This window comes from Ranitomeya variabilis, chromosome 3, assembly GCF_051348905.1.
Source record: "Ranitomeya variabilis isolate aRanVar5 chromosome 3, aRanVar5.hap1, whole genome shotgun sequence".
Taxonomy (NCBI): Eukaryota; Metazoa; Chordata; class Amphibia; order Anura; family Dendrobatidae; genus Ranitomeya; species Ranitomeya variabilis.
This window is the reverse complement of record NC_135234.1, coordinates 303,129,705-303,149,787: the sequence shown is the minus strand read 5'-3', so window position 1 is coordinate 303,149,787 and position 20,083 is coordinate 303,129,705. Positions and strand designations below refer to the sequence as shown.

At 42.8% G+C, this 20,083-nt stretch overlaps 2 protein-coding genes across 10 annotated transcripts in view; one reads left to right on the top strand and one right to left on the bottom strand.

Moving 5' to 3' along the window:
- Nucleotides 1-20,083, bottom strand: part of EYA3 (EYA transcriptional coactivator and phosphatase 3) — a 758,790-nt gene that overhangs the window by 174,565 nt on the left and 564,142 nt on the right. For all 9 annotated transcript variants that reach the window (XM_077295600.1, XM_077295599.1, XM_077295598.1 and 6 more), the window contains 2 exons: nt 16,180-16,316; nt 15,221-15,304 (listed from right to left, as the gene is read on the bottom strand). In XM_077295600.1, the coding sequence (XP_077151715.1) occupies nt 15,221-15,304; nt 16,180-16,316 (221 nt within the window). The remainder of the gene's footprint in view (nt 1-15,220; nt 15,305-16,179; nt 16,317-20,083) is intronic.
- Nucleotides 1-20,083, top strand: part of XKR8 (XK related 8) — a 523,821-nt gene that overhangs the window by 416,838 nt on the left and 86,900 nt on the right. The window lies entirely within an intron of this gene.

The following is a 20,083-nucleotide window of genomic DNA, read 5'->3' as shown; positions in this document are numbered from 1 at the left end:
AAGTGCATGTCGCTGCTACAGCAGGTCTCAAGCTACCCCTAGCCGATTCCCAGGGCCCCCTTAAGAAATTTATTTGAGGCCTTGGCTACAGCAACATCTAATTTAGGCGCTTTGTCCCAAGAAGTAGATGCCTCCTCTTCGAAAGGATACTTCCTTTTAAGGCTAGGTTCACATTGAGTTATTGGGTGATCGCTAACGGACAGCATTGCATGGCGAAAATGTCGCAATTAACGCCGTGCAACGGGTCCGTTAGCGCACCCATTAACAGCAATGTTGTTTCTGCCTGAAGCGCATCGCTAGCGCGTGCCTTTTTCGGCTCGCGCTAGCGATGTGCCGTTCTTTTGTGGCGCGCCTCGGACGCTGCTTGAAGCGTCCGCGGCGCGCCCGAGGTCCGTTCCCCGCTCTCGCAGATCGGGGATCTGTGAGAGCGGGGACGTTAACGCGACCCCTACAAATACATTGCGTTAGCTCAATCCGCTAGCGCTAAACGGATTGCCCTAACGTAATGAGAACCTAGCCTAAGAGAAGGTACCAAGGAATTTCTCCTATCTGGCTTCTCCCATTCTTTTTTAACCCCTTTCCCGACCTGTGACGCCACATAGACGTCATGAAAGTCGGTGCCAATCCGACCTGTGACGCCTATGTGGTGTCGTGGAGGGATCGCATCCCTGCAGTTCGGGTGAAAGGGTTAACTCCAATTTCACCCGATCTGCAGGGACAGGGGGAATGGTACTTTAGCCCGGGGGGTGGCTTTGCCCCCACGTGGCTCCGATCGCTCCGATTGGCTGTTGAAAGTGCAACAGCCAATCAGAACAATTTGTAATATTTCACCTATAAAATTTGGTGAAATATTACAAACCAGCCATGGCCGATGCTGCAATATCATCGGCCATGGCTGGAGACCGCGATCTGACCCCCCCCCCCACGAATGACAGCGGTCTGCCGCCACTGTCAGTCTTTCCTCCCCTCCGTTTTGTGCTCCGCTGCCCTCTGCTGCTTTCCTCTCCCCTCCGGTGCCCCCCCCTCGCTGTCCGATCCCACCCCCCGGTGTCCGTCTGGCATGTTTGATGGGCACCACCATCTTCCAAAATGGCGGGCACATGCGCAGTGTGCCCGCCGAATCTGCCGGCTGGCAGATTCGTTACAGGTACATTTTGATCACTGTGATATAACCTAGGGCAGTGATCAAAATAAAAAAAAAAATAGTAAATAAAGCCCCCCCCCCCCCCCCCCCTTATCACCCCCATAGGTAGTGAAAATAATGAAATAAATAAAATATATTTATTTTTATTTTTCCACTAGGGTTAGAACTAGGGTTAGGGTTGCAATTAGGGTTAGAAGCTATGTGCACACGGTGCGGATTTGGCTGCGGATCCGCAGCGGATTGGCCGCTGCGGATTCATGGCAGTTTTCCTTCACGTTTACAGTACCATGTAAACCTATGGAAAACCAAATCCGCTGTGCCCATGGTGCGGAAAATACCGTGCGGAAACGCTGCGTTGTATTTTCTGCAACATGTCAATTCTTTGTGTGGATTCCGCAATGTTTTACACCTGTTCCTCAATAGGAATCCGCAGGTGAAATCCGCACAAAAAACACTGGAGATCAGCAGTAAATCCGCAAGTAAAACGCAGTGCGTTTTACCTGCAGATTTTTCAAAAACTGTGCAGAAAAATTGGCACACTAATCCGCAACGTGGGCACATAGCCTTAGGGTTAGGGCTGGAACTAGAGTTAGGGTTGGAATTAGGGTTAAGATTATGGTTAGGGGTGTGTTGAAGTTAGGGTTAGGCTTGTGGTTAGGGTTATGGTTGGGATTAGGGTTGGTTGTGTGTTGGGGTTAGGGTTGGGATTAGGGTTAGGGGTGTGTTGGGATTAGGGTTAGGGGTGTGTTGGGATTAGGGTTAGGGGTGTGTTGGGGTTAGGGTTGTGGTTAGGGGTGTGTTGGCGTTAGGGTTGTGATTACGGTTATGGTTAGAGTTGGGATTAGAGTTAGGGGTGTGTTGGGGTTAGTGTTGGAGTTAGACTTGAGGGGTTTCCACTGTTTAGGCATATCAGGGGGTCTCCAATCTCGACATGGCGCCACCATTGATTCCAGTCAATCTTGCATTCAAAAAGTCAAATGATGCTCCCTCCCTTCCGAGCCCCGACGTGTGCCCAAACAGTGGTTTACCCAAATATAAGGGGCATAAGCGTACTCAGGAAAAATTGTACAACAATTTTGGGGGTCTATTTTATCCTGTTACCCTTGGAAAAATAAAAAAAATGGGGGCTAAAAAATTATTTTTGTGGGGAAAAAATTTTTTTTTATTTTCACGGCTCTGCATTATAAAATTATGCGAAGCACTTGGGGGTTCAAAGTGCTCACCACAAATCTAGATAAGTTCCTTGGGGGGTCTCGTTTCCAAAATGGGGTTACTTGTGGTGGGTTTCTACTGTTTAGGTACATTAGAGGCTCTGCAAACGCAACGTGATGCCCGCAGACCATTCCATCAAAGTCTGCATTTCAAAACATCACTACTTCCTTTCCGAGCCCCGACGTGTGCCCAAACAGTGGTTTACTCCCACATATTGGGCATCAGCGTACTCCGGACAAACTGGACAACAACTATTGGGGTTCAGTTTCTCGTGTTACCCTTGTGAAAATAAAAAATTGTGGGCTAAAAAATAATTTTTGAGGGAAGAAAAATGATTTTTTTATTTTCATGGCTCTGCGTTATAAACTTCTGTGAAGCACTTGGGGGTTCAAAGTGCTCATCACACATCTAGATGAGTTCCTTGGGGGGGTCTAGTTTCCAAAATGGTGTTACTTGTGGGGGAGTTCAAATGTTTAGGCACACAGGGGCTCTCCAAACGCGACATTGTGTCCGCTAACGATTGGAGCTAAGTTTTCATTCAAAAAGTCAAATGGCGCTCCTTCTCTTCCGAGCCTTGCCGTGTGCCCAAACAGTAGTTTACCCCCACATATGAGGTATCAATGTACTCAGGAGAAATTGCCCAACAAATTTTAGGATCCATTTTATCCTGTTACCTTGTGAAAACAAAAAAATCGAGGCTAAAATAATTTTTTTGTGAAAAAAAAGTACTTTTTCATTTTTACGGATCAATTTGTGAAGCACCTGGGGGTTGAAAGTGCTCACTATGCATTTAGATAAGTTCCTTGGGGGGTCTAGTTTCCAACATGGGGTCACTTGAGGGGGAGCTCCAATGTTTAGGCACACGGGGGCTCTCCAAACGCGACATGGTGTCCGCTAAAGATTGGAGCCAATTTTTCATTCAAAAAGTAAAATGGCGCTCCTTCCCTTCCGAGCCTTGTCGTGCGCCTAAACAGTGACTTCCCCAAACATATGAGGTATCGGCGTACTCAGAACAAACAGCTTTCGGGGTCCAGATTATACTTTTACCATTGGGAAAATAAAAAATTTGTTGCTAAAAGTTCATTTTTGTGACTAAAAAGTTAAATGTTCATTTTTTCCTTCCATGTTGCTTCTGCTGCTGTGAAACACCTGAAGGGTTAATAAACTTTTTGAATGTGGTTTTGAGCACCTTGAGGGGTGCAGTTTTTAGAATGGTGTCACTTTTGGGTATTTTCAGCCATATAGACCCCTCAAAGTGACTTCAAATGTGAGGTGGTCCCTAAAAAAAATGGTTTTGTAAATTGTGTTGTAAAAATGAGAAATCACTGGTCAAATTTTAACCCTTATAACTTCCTAGCAAAAAAAAAAATATTGTTTCCAAAATTATGGTTTTGTAAAGTAGACATGTGGGAAATGTTATTTATTAACTATTTTGTGTTACATAACTCTCTGGTTTAACAGAATAAAAATTCAAAATGTAAAAATTGCAACATTTTCCAAATTTTAGCCAAATTTCCGTTTTTTTCACAAATAAACGCAAAAATGATCGACCTAAATTTATCATTAACATGAAGCTCAATATGTCACAAAAAAACAATCTCAGAATCGCCAGAATCCGTTGAAGCGTTCTTGAGTTATTACCTCATAAAGGGACACTGGTCAGAATTGCAAAAAATGGCCAGGTCATTAAGGTCAAAATAGGCTGGGTCATGAAGGAGTTAATCAATGTTTGAACGTTAGTATTTAAGGGAAATGTTCTCAGTTTTTTCTTCCCCTGGCCACCAAACATTATTATGTCTTGAGCAGTTCTATCGGGGTGGGGATCTTCTATCCCCATAGTAGCTCTTACAGCTTTTACTAGGGCTTCTACCTCATCTAGAGGGAAGCAGTGATGGCCTGAATCCTCATCTGAGGAAGATGAGGAGGAATCAGATTTATTGGAATCAGCGTCCTCAGATGTAGACTGGTCAGAGTGGGAATATACCACCTCTTTTTTCTTATCTTTTCCCTTTTTGAAAGATGGGAGGGCATTCTGAACCTCAGATCTAATTATTGTTTTCAGTTCAGATGCAAAATCAGGGGTTTCTTCACATAATAGGCATTGTATACATGAGTTACAAAGCTTTTTGTTCCAGGCTACCAGCAAAGCTTTGTTGCAGGTGGGACAAGATCTATTTTTCGTTTTCTCCAACCTCTTCTTTCCCTATTAAGGGAGAAGAAGGAACCCCATTACAAAAAATGAACTTTCGCGGAGGTCACTCACCATTCAGACGTGGAAGTAGGTACCGGTTCTGGAGGGTGGGCAGGATCTGGTAGAGGAGAACCTTGAGATGGAGATTTGCTCACTGCAGCAGACCCGCTTCTCCTGGTCCCTTTAGGTTCCACTTGCTTTTTGTGATGTTGGTGTTGCTGACTAGGCTGCTGCGGCTCCGGCTCTTGCTGCGCGTCGCTATCCTCCATGCTTCCAGGGAGTTTGTGCAACAAGCATGTGTACACCATCTCCCTGTTTGAATTTTCCGCCGCCTCCAGCGTCCGACGTCCTTTCCGGTATCTACGTCACGTCCCGGGGAGAAAAACGCTACCGGGCATGCACGCGGCGATGACCTGGAAGTCCTACCGCATTTCCGGAGCGGCGGCCATCTTTGTGCACCCAGAGTGTGTGCTTGTCGGCACGGGAGCTCTGGGTGTCTGAACGCCGCTACCTCCATCAGAGTGGCGGCAATTCTCCCCACTGCACACCCTGAAGAACCCCTCGGTTCCAGCGATGGCGGCTTCGGGTATCGGAAGAGCCACGACAGGAGCCTCCTCGCTGCCAGAACCCGGCAGGCCGGCACCGGTCCATTGGATACGGCATCTCCTTTACAGGTACCGCGTCGAAAAAGGTTCCCCGTCAGGGACAGGAAACCAACTGATGAGAGGTACCGCCCTTTTATCTGTATGTTTCCTGTCCCTAAAGGGCGGATCCCCTCTCTCCGTGGTGCTGTCATGGGAGACCGAGAAAAGGAGAATAAACAGGTTGACAAAAAGTTTGTGAAACAGTCCCCCAGTTCACCCCCCCTTACTTCCCTCCTCCTTTAAAGCCTCTATAAAACAAGAATAGGACAATAACATACATTGCTTACATAATAAAGCCACATTCCCTTGGAATCAGTTCCGCTCCATCCACGGTTTCCAAAGCGTTTCAAAGGTTTTCACACTTTTCCTCTTTTCATAAATACCCTTTTCCATATTAATAACCATATCAGACTGTCTATAGAATTCCTGCAGAGTCGGAGGTACCTCACTGAATCAGTGCCTGGCAATTAGCTTTCACGCAACATACAATAATCTAGCTATGGCCACTTTATGATGATTTGGAACTCGGATCTCTTCCACATATCCCAAAATATATATCACAGGATCTCTTTCAAATTGCACAGACACACGATTTTCCAATTGCTTCTCCCACATCCAACCAGTATGAAATCAATCTCGTACATTGCCATAACATGTTTAGAAACCCTGCCCCCATCGGATTGACACCTAGGACACTCGGAGGTCTGTCTCAGCCCTGCCTTATATAGTCTATCTGGAGTTCTATATACTCTGTGAAGTACATATAATTGCGAAAGTCTACCCGTCTCACTTAACCCCTTTCTGACATTGGACGTACTATCCCGTCGAGGTGGGTTGGGCCCGTATGACCACCGACGGGATAGTACGTCCAGCGCGATCGGCGGCGCTCACGGGGGGAGCGCGGCCGATCGTGGCCGGGTGTCAGCCGACTATCGCAGCTGACATCTGGCACTATGTGTCAGGAGCGGTCACGGACCGCCCCTGGCACATTAACCCCCGGCACACCGCGATCAAACATGATCGCGGTGTGCCGGCGGTATAGGGAAGCATCGCGCAGGGAGGGGGCTCCCTGCGGGCTTCACTGAGACCCCCAGAGCAACGCGATGTGATTACGTTGCTGCGAGGGTCTCTTACCTCCTCCTCTCTGCAGGTGCCCGGATCCAAGATGGCCGCGGCATCCGGGTCCTGCAGGGAAGGAGGTGGCTTACCAAGTGCCTGGTAAGCCTGCAGCGCTGTAAGTCAGATCGCTGATCTGACAGAGTGCTGTGCAAACTGTCAGATCAGCGATCTGTGATGTCCCACCCTGGGACAAAGTAAAAATGTAAATAAAGAAAATGTCCACATATGTAAAAAAAAAATAAAATAAAAAAAATTCCTAAATAAAGAAAAAAAAATATATAAATTATTCCCATAAATACATTTCTTTATCTAAATAAAAAAAATAAAAAATAAAAGTACACATATTTAGTATCTCCGCGTCCGTAACGACCCCTCCTATAAAACTATGTCACTAGTTAACCCCTTCAGTGAACACCGTAGGGAAAAAAAAACACGAGGCAAAAAACGCTTTATCATACCGCCGAACAACAAGTGGAATAACACGCTTTCAAAAAGACGGATATAAATAACCATAGTACCGCTGAAAACTTCATCTTGTCCCGCAAAAAAACGAGCCGCCATACAGCGTCACCATAGAAAAAATAAAACAGTTTTAGTCCTCAGAATAAAGCGATGCCAAAATAATTATTTATTCTATAAAATAGTTTTTATCGTATAAAAGCGCCAAAACATAAAAAAATGATATAAATGAGGTATCGCTGTAATCGTACTGACCCGAAGAATAAAACTGCTTTATCAATTTTACCAAACGTGGAACGGTATAAACGCCTCCCCCAAAAGAAATTCATGAGTAACTGTTTTTTGGTCATTCTGCTTCACAAAAATCGGAATAAAAAGCGATCAAAAACTGTCACGTGTCCGAAAATGTTACCAATAAAAACGTCAACTCGTCCCGCAGAAAACAAGACCTCACATGACTGTGGACCAAAATATGGAAAAATTATAGGTCTCAAAATGTGGAGACGCAAAAACCTTTTTGCTATAAAAAGCGTCTTTTATTGTGTGACGGCTGACAATCAAAAATCCGCTATAAAAAACGCTATAAAAATAAATCAAACCCCCCTTCATCACCCCCTTAGTTAGGGAAAAATAATAAAATTTTAAAAATGTATTTATTTCCATTTTCCCGTTAGGGTTAGGCTTAGGGTTAGGCTTAGGGCTAGGCTTAGGGCTAGGGCTAGGCTTAGGGCTAGGGTTAGGCTTAGGGTTAGGGCTAGGGTTAGGGCTAGGGTTAGGCTTAGGGTTAGGCTTAGGGTTAGGCTTAGGGCTAGGGTTAGGCTTAGGGCTAGGGTTAGGCTTAGGGCTAGGGTTAGGCTTAGGGCTAGGGTTAGGCTTAGGGCTAGGGTTAGGCTTAGGGCTAGGGTTAGGCTTAGGGCTAGGGTTAGGCTTAGGGCTAGGGTTAGGCTTAGGGCTAGGGTTAGGCTTAGGGCTAGGGTTAGGCTTAGGGCTAGGGTTAGGGCTAGGGTTAGGCTTAGGGATAGGGCTAGGCTTAGGGTTAGGCTTAGGGCTAGGCTTAGGGCTAGGCTTGGGGCTAGGCTTGGGGCTAGGCTTGGGGCTAGGCTTGGGGCTAGGCTTGGGGCTAGGCTTAGGGCTAGGCTTAGGGCTAGGGTTAGGCTTAGGGCTAGGCTTAGGGCTAGGGTTAGGCTTAGGGCTAGGGTTAGGCTTAGGGCTAGGGTTAGGCTTAGGGCTAGGGTTAGGCTTAGGGCTAGGGTTAGGCTTAGGGCTAGGCTTAGGGCTAGGGTTAGGCTTAGGGCTAGGGTTAGGCTTAGGGCTAGGGTTAGGCTTAGGGTTGGGGATAGGGTTGGAGCTAAAGTTAGGGTTAGGGTTGGGGCTAAAGTTAGGGTTAGGGTTGGGGCTAAAGTTAGGGTTTGGATTACATTTACGGTTGGGATTAGGGTTGGGATTAGAGTTAGGGGTGTGTCAGGGTTAGGGGTGTGGTTAGGGTTACCGTTGGGATTAGGGTTACCGTTGGGATTAGGGTTAGGGGTGTGTTTGGATTAGGGTTTCAGTTAGAATTGGGGAGTTTCCACTGTTTAGGCACATCAGGGGCTCTCCAAACGCGACATGGCGTCCGATCTCAATTCCAGCCAATTCTGCATTGAAAAAGTAAAACAGTGCTCCTTCCCTTCCGAACTTTCCCGTGCGCCCAAACATATGGGGTATCAGCATACTCAGGACAAATTGGACAACAACTTTTGGGGTCAAATTTCTCCTGTTACCCTTGGGAAAATACAAAACTGGGGGCTAAAAATAATTTTTGTGGAAAAAAAAAATATTTTTTATTTTCACGGCTCTGCGTTATAAACTGTAGTGAAACACTTGGGGGTTCAAAGTTCTCACAACACATCTAGATAAGTTCCTTGGAAGGTCTAGTTTCCAATATGGGGTCACTTGTGGGGGGTTTCTACTGTTTGGGTACATCAGGGGCTCTGCAAATGCAACGTGATGCCTGTAGACCAATCCATCTAAGTCTGCATTCCAAATGGCGCTCCTTCCCTTCCGAGCTCTGCCATGCGTCCAAACAGTGGTTTCCTCCCACATATGGGGTATCAGCATACTCAGGACAAATTGAACAACAACTTTTGGGGGTCCAATTTCTCCTGTTACCCTTGGGAAAATATAAAACTTTGCTGCCGTTACCACCGAGAGCAAGTGCTCCACTCTTTCTCCTTCCTCAAAAAAACGTAATTTCTGAAAAGTTCTTCTTCTCTCCGCTTTTTTCATATACAACTTATTAACCGCTTCCTGGGCTTCCCTTAGTCTACATTGAGTTACCTCAGATGGGTCCGACAGCATGTCCCTTTCTGCTCTTTCTAATTTCTCAATGATCTCCCTATCATCCATCCTGGTCTTGGATTTACATCTACAAATCTCCCTAAAAAGAAGGCCCCTCAGAAAAGATTCCATTGCCTCCCAAACTATCCGCTTATCAGCGCTATCTTTATTAACCCCTTAACGACCGCCGATACGCCTTTTAACGGCGGCAGTTAAGGGTACTTAAACCACAGCGCCGATAATTAATGGCGCTGTGGAAAAAGTGTATAGCGCCCCCCAGAGTCGGATTTTCTCTGGGGTCTCGGTTGCCGGGGATAGCCGAGACCCCTGAGAACATGATTCGGGGGGTTTTTACCGACCCCCGAGTTGCGATCGCCGGTAATTAACCGTTTACCGGCGGTCGCAACAACAACAAAAAAAACCGCCATTTGCCATTTAATTTCCCTGTCCTCCGATGTGATCGCACATCGGAGGACAGAGAAATGGGGTCCCAGATCGCCCCCCGATACTTACCTATCTCCCCCGATGCTTCTCCTGGCTCCCGATGGGCACCGCCATCTTTTTCCGGGAAAAAAATGGCGGGCGCATGCGCAGTGCGCCCGCCCCCCGGCACCCAGAAAATCTTTGGGGTCTCAGCTGCCGGGGGTAGCCGAGACCCCAAAGAACATGATCAGGGTCGGTTTTTACCGACCCCCGTTTTGCGATCGCCGGTAATTAACTGTTTACTGGCGACCGAAAAAAAAAAAAGCAATGTCATTCTCTGTTCTCTGATGTGATCGCACATCAGACGACAGAGAAATAGGGGGATCGGGGACCCCGTTATACTTACCGGTGTCCCTGGGTCCTCCTGCTTCTTCTGCTTCTTCCTCTTGTTTTATTTTGACCACTGTGAGATCCTATCACAGTGATCAAAATAAAAAAAATAGTAAATACCCCCCCTTTATCACCCCCTTAGTAAGGAAAAAAATAATAAAATAAAAAAAAATGTATTTCTATTTTCCGATTAGGATTAGGGGTAGGGTTAGGGGAAGGGTTAGGATATGTGCACACGTAGAATGGTTCTCTGCTGATTTTTCCGCAGCGGATTTGATAAATCCGTAGGGCCAAAACGCTGCGTTTTTCCTGCGGATTTATCGCGGTTGTACCACGCTTTTTGTGCTGATTCCCCTGAGGTTTTACACCTGCGGTTTTCTATTATGGAGCAGGTGTAAAACCGCTGCAGAATCTGCAGAAAGTAGTGACATGTTACGGAATGTAAACCGCTGCGTTTCCGTGTGGATTTTTCCGCAACATGGGCACAGCGTTTTAGGTTTTCCATAGGTTTACATTGTACTGTAAACTCAAGGGAAACTGCTGCGGAAACGCTGCGGATCCGCAGCAAAATCCGCAATGTGTGCACATAGCCTTAGGGTTAGGGCTAGGGTTTGGGTTAGAGCTAGGATTAGCGTTAGGGCTAGGGTTGGGGCTAAAGTTAGGGTTTGGGCTAAAGATAGGGTTAGAGTTGGGATTAGGGTTTGAATTAGGGTTGGCATTAGGGTTACATTTGGGATTAGGGTTAGGTTTGGGATTAGGGTTAAGGTTAGAGTTGGGATTACGGGTGTATTGGGATTAGGGTTAGGTTTTGAGGTTATGATTAGGGGTGTGTTGGGTTTAGGGTTTTGATTAGGGTTATGGTTAGCTTTGGGATTAGTGTTAGGGGTGTTTTGGGGTTAGGGTTGGAGTTAGATTTGGGGGGTTTCCACTGTTTAGGTACATCAGGGGGTCTCTAAACGCCACAGCCAATTTTGCGCTCAAAAAGTCAAATGGTTCTTCCTCTTCCCTTCTGAGCTCTGCCGTGCGCCCAAACAGTGGTTTACCCCCACATATGGGGCATCAGTGTACTCGGGATAAATTGGACAACAACTTTTGGGGTCCAATTTCTCCTGTTACCCTTGTGAAAATAAAAACTTGGGGGCTAAAAAAATTTTTTGTGGAAAAGAAAAATATTTTTTTATTTTCACGACTCTGCATTATGAACTTCTGTGAAGCACTTGGGCATTAAAAGTTATCACAACACATCTAGATAAGTTCCTTGGGGGGTCTAGTTTCCAAATTGGGGTCACTTGTGGGGGGTTTCTACTGTTTAGGTACATCCGGGGCTCTGCAAACGCAACATAACGCCCGCAGACCATTCTATCAAAGTCTGCATTCCAAAACAGCGCTCCTTCCCTTCCAAGCTCTGCCATGCACCCAAACAGTGGTTTACTCCCACATATGGGGTATCAGCCTACTCAGCATAAATTGCACAATAAATTTTGGGGTCCAATTTCTCCTGTTACCCTTGTGAAAGTAAACATTTTGGGGTGAAATATCATTTTTGTGGAAAAAATATATGAGTTTTTTTATTTTCATGGCTCTACATTATAAACTTCTGTGAAGCAGTTGGGGGTTCATAGTGCTCACCACACAGCTAGATAAGCTCTTTGGGGGTCTAGTTTCCAAAATGGGGTCACTTGTGGAGGGTTTCTACTGTTTAGGTACATCAGGAGCTCTGCAAATGCAACATGACGCCCGCAGACCATCCCATCAAAGTCTGCATTCCAAGCGGCGCTCCTTCCCTTCCGAGCCCTGATGGGTGCCCAAACAGTGCCCCCCCCCCCACATATGGGGTATCAGCGTACTCCGGACAAACTGGTCAACAGATTTTGGGGTCGAATGTCTCCTGTTACCCTTGAGAAAATAAAAAATTGCAGGCTGAAAAATCATTTTTGAGGAAAAAAAACAGGATTTTTAATTTTCACGGCTCTACGTTATAAATTTCTGTGAAGCAGTTGGGGGTTTACAGTGCTCACCACACATCTAGATAAGTTCCTTAAAGGGTCTAGTTTCCAAAATGGGGTCACTTGTGGGGGGTTTCTACTGTTTAGGCACATCAGGGGCTCTCCAAATGCGACAAGGTGTCCGATCTCAATTCCAGCCAATTCTACATTGAAAAAGTAAAACGGCACTCCTCTTCCAAGCTCTGTGGTGCGCCCAAACAGTGGTTTACCCCCACATATGGGGTATCGATGTACTCAGGAGACATTGCACAACAACTTTTGTAGTCTAATTTCTCCTGTTACCCTTGTCAAAATAAAAATTTGGGGGTAAAAAGATCATTTTTGTAGAAAAATGTGTTTATTTTCACGGCTCTACTTTATAAACTTCTGTGAAGCACTTGGGGGCTCAAAGTGCTCACCACATATCTAGTTACGTTCCTTAAGGGGTCTAGTTTCCAAAATGGTGTCACTTGTGGAGCGTTTCCACTGTTTAGACACATCAGGGGCTCTCTAAACGTGACATTGCATTCGATCTCAATTCCAGCCAATTCTGCATTGAAAAAGTCAAACGGCGCTCCTTCCCCTCCAAGCTCTGCGGTGCGCCCAAACAGTGGTTTACCCCCACATATGGGGTATCGGCGTATTCAGGAGAAATTGCACAACAAAATTTATGGTTAAATTTCTGTTTTTACACTTGTGAAAATAAAAAAAAATGGTTCTGAATTAAAATGTTTGCAAAAAAAAGTTAAATGTTCATTTTTTCCTTCCACATTGTTTCAGTTCCTGTGAAGCATGTAAAGGGTTAATAAACTTCTTGAATATGGTTTTGAGCACCTTGAGGGGTGCAGTTTTTAGAATGGTGTCACTCTTGGTTTTTTCTATCATATAGACCCCTCAAAATGACTTCAAATGTAATGTGGTCCCTAAAAAAAAAAATGGTGTTGTAAAAATGAGAAATTTCTGGTCAACTTTTAACCCTTATAACTCCCTAACAAAAAAAAAAATTTGGTTCCAAAATTGTGCTGATGTAAAGTAGGCATGTGGGAAATGTTACTTATTAAGTATTTTGCGTGACAAATGTCTGTGATTTAAGGGCATAAAAATTAAAAGTTGGAAAATTGCGAAATTTTCAAAGTTTTCGCCAAATATCCGTTTTTTTTCACAAATAAACGCAAGTTATATCGAATAAATTTTACCACTATCATGAAGTACAATATGTCACGAGAAAACAATGTCAGAATCGCCAAGATCCGTTGAAGCGTTCCAGAGTTATAACCTCATAAAGGGACAGTGGTCAGAATTGTAAAAAATGGCCTGGTCATTAACGTGCAAACCACCCTTGGGGGTGAAGAGGTTAACCAATTTTGTATTTGGGGTTTGGAAGAAAAATATGGAGATAATACATTTCCCGTTGGTGCTCGTCTAGATATAATATTAATTCCTGAATCTAGGATTTTCGCTATCATATCATCTTCATACAAGATTGGCAAACATTTATATATAATATTTTGTATGTCTTTAAATTGGGGACTGTAACGCAAACACACAAATGGTTTTTCACAGGTACCCTAGTTCTCTCTCTTCTGATGAGCGATCACATGAGAGGAGAGAGAAATTAAATAGAAAATCTGACTTTTTTTGTGGTCACCGTTATACTGTTAATGACGATGATCGCAAAACAGGAGTTAGTAAAAACAGAACCGAATCATGCTCTCTGGGGTCTCAGCAACCCCCGGCAGCCGAGACCCTGCAGAAATTACAACTCTGGGGGAACTATACACGCTGTGGTATAAGTACCCTTAACTGCCGCCGTTAAAAAGAGCAACGACGGTCGTTAAGTGGTTAATGCAATGTTATGAAAACAAAAAAACAACCCATAATTCTGGCATTTTGATTTTTTCCTTGTTACACCGTTTACCGAATGGATTAATTGTTTTTATAGATTGATAGATCAGACGATTCTGAATGCGGCGATACCAAATATGTGTATTTTTAATTGTTTTATTTTGAATGGGGCACATGGGGGTAATTTAACTTTTATATTTATTTTTTTATTTTATCAGCCCTGCTCTGCGTAGCAGAAATGCTCACTTGCTATTAGTGCCGATTGCTGGGCGGCACTCATAGCTATCTGCAGAGACACTGGCACTGATGGGCGGGTTTGTTGCACGCCTCCAGCACTAGCATGTTGATTGACAGTGGCATATGGCAAAACAAAAAAAACAAAAAAAACTAAAAATATTAGGTAAATACATGACCATAAGTTGCAGAATTCATTCAGTTGCAAAAAAAAACAAAAAAAAACAACAACATAGAATTTGTTTTCTGCAAGAGCACAAGAAAAATAACCACAAACATTTTGAGTTTGCACAATACTGCAGCTTATCCTGCTGTTTCTGTCAAACATGGCACTCAAGCAAACCAAATATCACAAAAAAAATCTATACGACCAATCATCTCTTAAAGAGGTTTGTCCACTATTTGGAAAACCCCTTATTAAATGCCTGAATCTCGAGAGTAAAATAAAAACAGCCAATACTCACCCCCAACACCTGATTCTGTTCTTCCGATGTTCGAGGGACATTTTTAGGCTACATGGGCACTGCAATCAATGAGTGACCATTGATGGGCTGCTTCACTCTTCAACATTTGGATTCAACTTGGACATCGGAGTGAATTGTGAGAACTGCAACCCATTAGCAGCTGCTGATTGGAATGAAGCTGGTGTTTTCCCTATTTTACACAGGGAACTCGGGTATTTAAAAATTTGATCAAGCACTGGAAAACCCCTTTAAGTCCCAATAGACAGTTGTTGGCTAAATGATCATTCAGCCGACACCTATCTTTCTTGACTCCCCATTCACTGGAAAGATTATTTTGCCAAGTACTACTGCATTCTCCCTGAAAGTCGCTGCATTAATCCTCTGACAAAGGGAACAGAAGGATCACCATTCAGACATGCTGGATCCTTATCTGTCTGTTGGGGAAGGTAACATGAAGGCTAACATATACATTATGCTGCTGGCTGATACCAATGATAGTCTAATGTGTATAGGGGCCTTTTTATTCTGCTGATTGGCAGGAGCCACAAAGGTTGGGCCCACATCTACCAGAGATTGATAGCCTATTAATTTTGTAGTGACATGAAATTGATTTAAATCCATCTGTGTGCCAGACGTAGAACTTCTGTATTAGAATAGCAAAGCTGTAACAGCTCTAAAGATATATTAATCAATTTTCAAATTTAAGACCTAAAAATTACATGATAAAAAGCTGGAAAGTCATTTTCAGCTTAAAAAAAGGTGTTTCAACATCAGATAGTTAGTGATGGCTGTACCTTTCCATACTTTTGTGCATATAAACCAGTAAGCAGAGAGTGAAAGATGATAATGGTCTCATCCAAGTCCCATAAAAACACACGCTGGGGAAACAAAGAGAAATATATGAAACACAAGTTTGGTAGTGTATGTAGAACAGTCATACTTGTAAAAATTAATCCATGGGAAGAAAAGAAGCAAACGCAAGTAGATGACCAGAGACTAGTGTGGTGAATTAAAATGACCTTATGTATAGTGGAAACTTACAACAACAAAAAAACAAAAAAAAAAAAAAAAAACACTTTTCCAGGATAAAACTGCATCTCTCCATAGACTTTTAGTGTTAAAAATTATTTATTTATTCAATAAATAATAAAAAGGTTTCCTCCCCCAAACTATCAGTGCTGGCTCTCTGGTGCTGCACTAGTATTTGTTAAAAAAGGCAGAAGCTGTGATGCAATGACTACAGTATATGACCACTACACTAACCACTGGGCTCAGCAGTGAAGCACTGAGCCCTGTTGTCACACACTGAAGTCACATTGTCACTTCTGCAGCCATAACAACAATGACCAGAGGGAGCAGCAGCTCAGTTTGTGAGCAAAGTTTTTTTTCCTTCTCGCTAATTTCGGATAGGGTTGCATGGCAACTTGTGGAAATTTGACAATAAAATTACATGACTTTATGATTTCCTTTTGTGGAGAAGTTAAAGGGGTTGTACGACAGCAGGGACAGATAGAGTGCTGTAAACAGCAATCCCAGTAAGAATGAATAGAGCCGAGGTCTCTACTCCGATAGATGAGAACTTCAAAATTAGGCACAATCACTTTAAAGACAGCATGGAAAGAGAAAACAAATTTCATCAACGGGATCGTGTACGTACATGATCTTCAGAGACGGCAGACTGTTTGCAACCACTCTCAATTAGCCATTTGAAGAAATCATATTAATTGTAAATCTTCAGGCTGCATTTCCTTACCTCAAGATCGCTGTGCTGTGGTGATGAGGCATGAGCTTTCTTACCCTTCCCTCTATTCTTTACATTCTTCTTACTCTGCTCTTCTGTCTCCTTGCTGCCCATTGCCCTCATCATTGCCTGTCCTGCAGTGGAGTCACCTATAAAAAAAAAAAAAAAAACATACTTCAGATAAAGCAAATCAACACATTATTCTGCGTATTTAATAACTTTGCCATACCTGCCCAGTTATTGGTGTAGCCCCTTCATGAAGGAGCCGTTTTTTGCTTGTATTTCGTTACTCTTATTCCCAGAGACATAACTTTTTTATTTTTCCATCAATATGCCCATGTGAGGGCCTGTTTTTTGTGGGACGAGTTGTATTTTTTAACAACACCAATGGTTTTATCATATTGTGTACTCGAAAACAGGAAAAAAAATTCTAAGTCCAGTGAAATTCCAAAGCAAAAAAAAGTGCAATTCCACAACTGTTTTTTGGAATTTTTTTTTACCATGTTTAACAACTGCTAAAACTGACCTGCCATTATGATTCTCCAGGTCATTATGAGTTCATAGACACCAAAAATGTCTAGTTTCTTTTTTATTTAAGTGGTGAAAAAAATTCCAATGTTTGGTACAAAAAAACAAACAAAAAAAAAAAAACACGTCATTTTCCAATACATGCAGCATCTCCATTTTTCGGGATCTCTGGTTGGGTGAGGGCTTATTTTAAGTGCTAAGCTGAAATTTTTTATGATATTTTGGTGCAGATACGATTTTTTGATCGCCCGTTATTGCATTTTAATGCCATGTTGCAGTGACCAAAAGTAGTAATTCTGGCGTTTTAATTTTTTTTCTCATTACACCATTTAGTGATTAGGTTAATTCTCTTTTATATTGATAGATATCCATTATGAATGCGATGATATCAAATATGTGTATGTTTTATTTTCTTTTTATTGTTTTATTTTGAATGGGGGGAAAGGGGGTGAATTGAACTTTTTTTTATTTTTAAATATTCTTAAAAACATTTTTTTTTTTTGTTTTGCATGCTTCAATAGTCTCCATGGGGACTAGAAGCTGCCATAACCCGGACAGCTCTGCTACATACAGGCAATGATTATCAAATTGCGCTGTATGTAACAGAATTACCGACTTACTACGAGCGCCGACCACCAGGCGGTGGTCATAGCAATCAGCACTGACAACCATAGAGGTCTACAGGAGACCTCTGGTTATCATGCTGACCCATCGATGACCTGCGCTCATGTGACAGTGTCAACGATAGGCTGGATTTCCGGCGCGATTGCTGAAAGCACTCGTTAAATGCCGCTGTCAGAGCTTGACAGCGGTGTTTAACGGGTTAAGAGGCATGGGTGGATGGCGATTCCACCCGCGGCTATTCTGGGCACATGTCAGCTGTACAAAACAGCTTACGTGTGCTGGAAAAGATGTGGGCTCAGTGCCAGAGCCCACATCAAAGGGGGAGGACATGACATACGCAGTACCAGTACGGCACATTTCGTGAAGGGGTTAATAACTGCTAATATTTCCAAGGTTAATCATTAGAGGATCAAAATTCTGAGGAAAGATGTCCTACGAACAAACTAGTTTTAACCCCTTGAACCCTAACCCTTTTTTCACCTTCGTGATCAAGCCAATTTTTACAAATCTGACCACTGTCACTTTAATAATAATAAATCTTTATTTTTATATAGCGGTGGCGCAGTGGTTAGCACTGCAGCCTTGCAGCGCTGGAGTCCTGGGTTCTAATCCCACCCAGGACAACATCTGCAAAGAGTTTGTATGTTCTCTCCGTGTTTGCGTGGGTTTCCTCCGGGCACTCCGGATTCCTCCCACATTCCAAAGACATACTGATAGGGAATTTAGATTGTGAGCCCCATCGGGGACAGTGATGATAATGTGTGCAACCTGTAAAGCGCTGCGGAATATGTTAGCGCTATATAAAAATAAAGATTATTATTATAAAAATAAAGATTATTATTTATTATTATAGCGCTAACATATACAGCGCTTTACAGGTTGCACACACATTATCGTCACTGTCCCCGTTGGGGCTCACAATCTAAATTCCCTATTATTCCCTATTAAATTCCCATTCTTTGGAATGTGGGAGGAAACCGGAGTACGGGAGGAAACCCACGCAAACACGGAGAGAACATACAAACTCTTTGCAGATGTTGTCCTTAGTGGGGCTTGAACCCAGGACTCCAGCGCTGCAAGGCTGCTGTGCTATCCACTGCGCCACCGTGCTGCTTTCTGAGGTTATAAGGTTATAACTCTGGAAACTTCAACGGATCCCACGGATTCTGAGACTTATTGTACTTCATGTTAGTGGTAAAATTTCCTTGAAACAACGTTCATTTTTTTTTTTCACAAATAAATGAAAATTTGGGAAAATGTTTCAATTTTCAAACTTTTAGTTTTTAAATTGTTATGCCCTTAAACCAGAGAGTTATGTCACACCAAATAGTTAATAAATAACTTCCACACATGTCTACTTTACATCAGCGCAATTTTTGAAACAATTTGTTAGTTTGGAAGTTATAAGGGTTATAAAGTTGACGAGCAATTTATTTTTCCAAAAAAATTTACAGAACTATTTTTTATCTTTTTTTAAGGACCCACATAACATTTGAAGTAAATGTCAGGGGGGTCTATGACAAAATACCCAAAATTGACACCCTTCAAGGTGATCAAAACCACGTTCAAGAAGTTTATTAACCTTTCAGGTGATTCACAGGAATTAATGGAATGTAGAAGGAAAAAAATGAACATTTAACTTTTTTTTCCACAATTTTTTATTTTTTTACTTTAGACTTTTTTTCTTTTATCGCAAGGGTAGCATGAAAAGTGGAACCCAAAATTTGTAATGCAATTTCTCTTGGGCATGCAAATACCTCATGTGTGGGGGAAAATCACTGTTTGGGCATACGGCAGGGCTCGGGAAGGAGTGCTATTGAACTTATGGAGTGTAAAATTGGCTACAATAATTAGCGGACAACAAGCAAGTCAGGTTTGGAGAGCTCCCGATATGTCTACATTGTGAAAACCCCCCAAAAGTGACACCATTTTGGAAACTAGGCCTCTCAAGGAATTATCTAGATGTGTGGCAAGCACATACCTGTTCAATGTCATCCTTCCGCATTTGTGTATTGTATTTGTTGCATGACTTGACTTCTTTCACACCTGTGCACTATCTCTTCCTTGTTGTGTGCTGCATTTTGGTATCTGTTGTGTTTGGTGTTGTGCTTCTTGAGCAATGTTCACTATGTGGTGTCTCCCCTGTGTGCTGTGTGTGTTTACACTATATGGTCTCTTGGAAGCTGTTGTGACTATAATTGGATGTGGTACATTGTTTTCTGTAGTTTGATGTGTGTGATTGTTTCCAAGGTGGAGCAAAAAAACAGAAAGGAAGTTAAAGGATACAATTTATTAACATGTCAAAAGTAATGGCAAAGCTTCATACTTTTACATAATAGTAAAAGACAGACAATCCATAGAAATGTTATTATATTCTATTTTTATGTATTAGATAGATGTAACTATGAAACTCGAAAGACTTACTGATAGGATGTTTAGATGGTGAGCCCCAATGGGGACAGTGTTGCAAATGTATGTAAAAGCACTATGGAATTAATAGTGCTATATAAATGAATAAATATTATATACATTATTATATTATAGAAATATATTTATGTATATATGGTTAAACTATAAGTATGTATCTATAATGTCTCCTCAATATATATATATATATATATATATATATATATATATATATATAATATATATAAAATATTTATTCTGTCCCTTACACACTGTTCTCCATGTTGTTATCTCCCTCACACACTGTCCTCCATGCTATTCTCTTCCTCACAGACTCTCCTCCATGTTACTCTCTCCC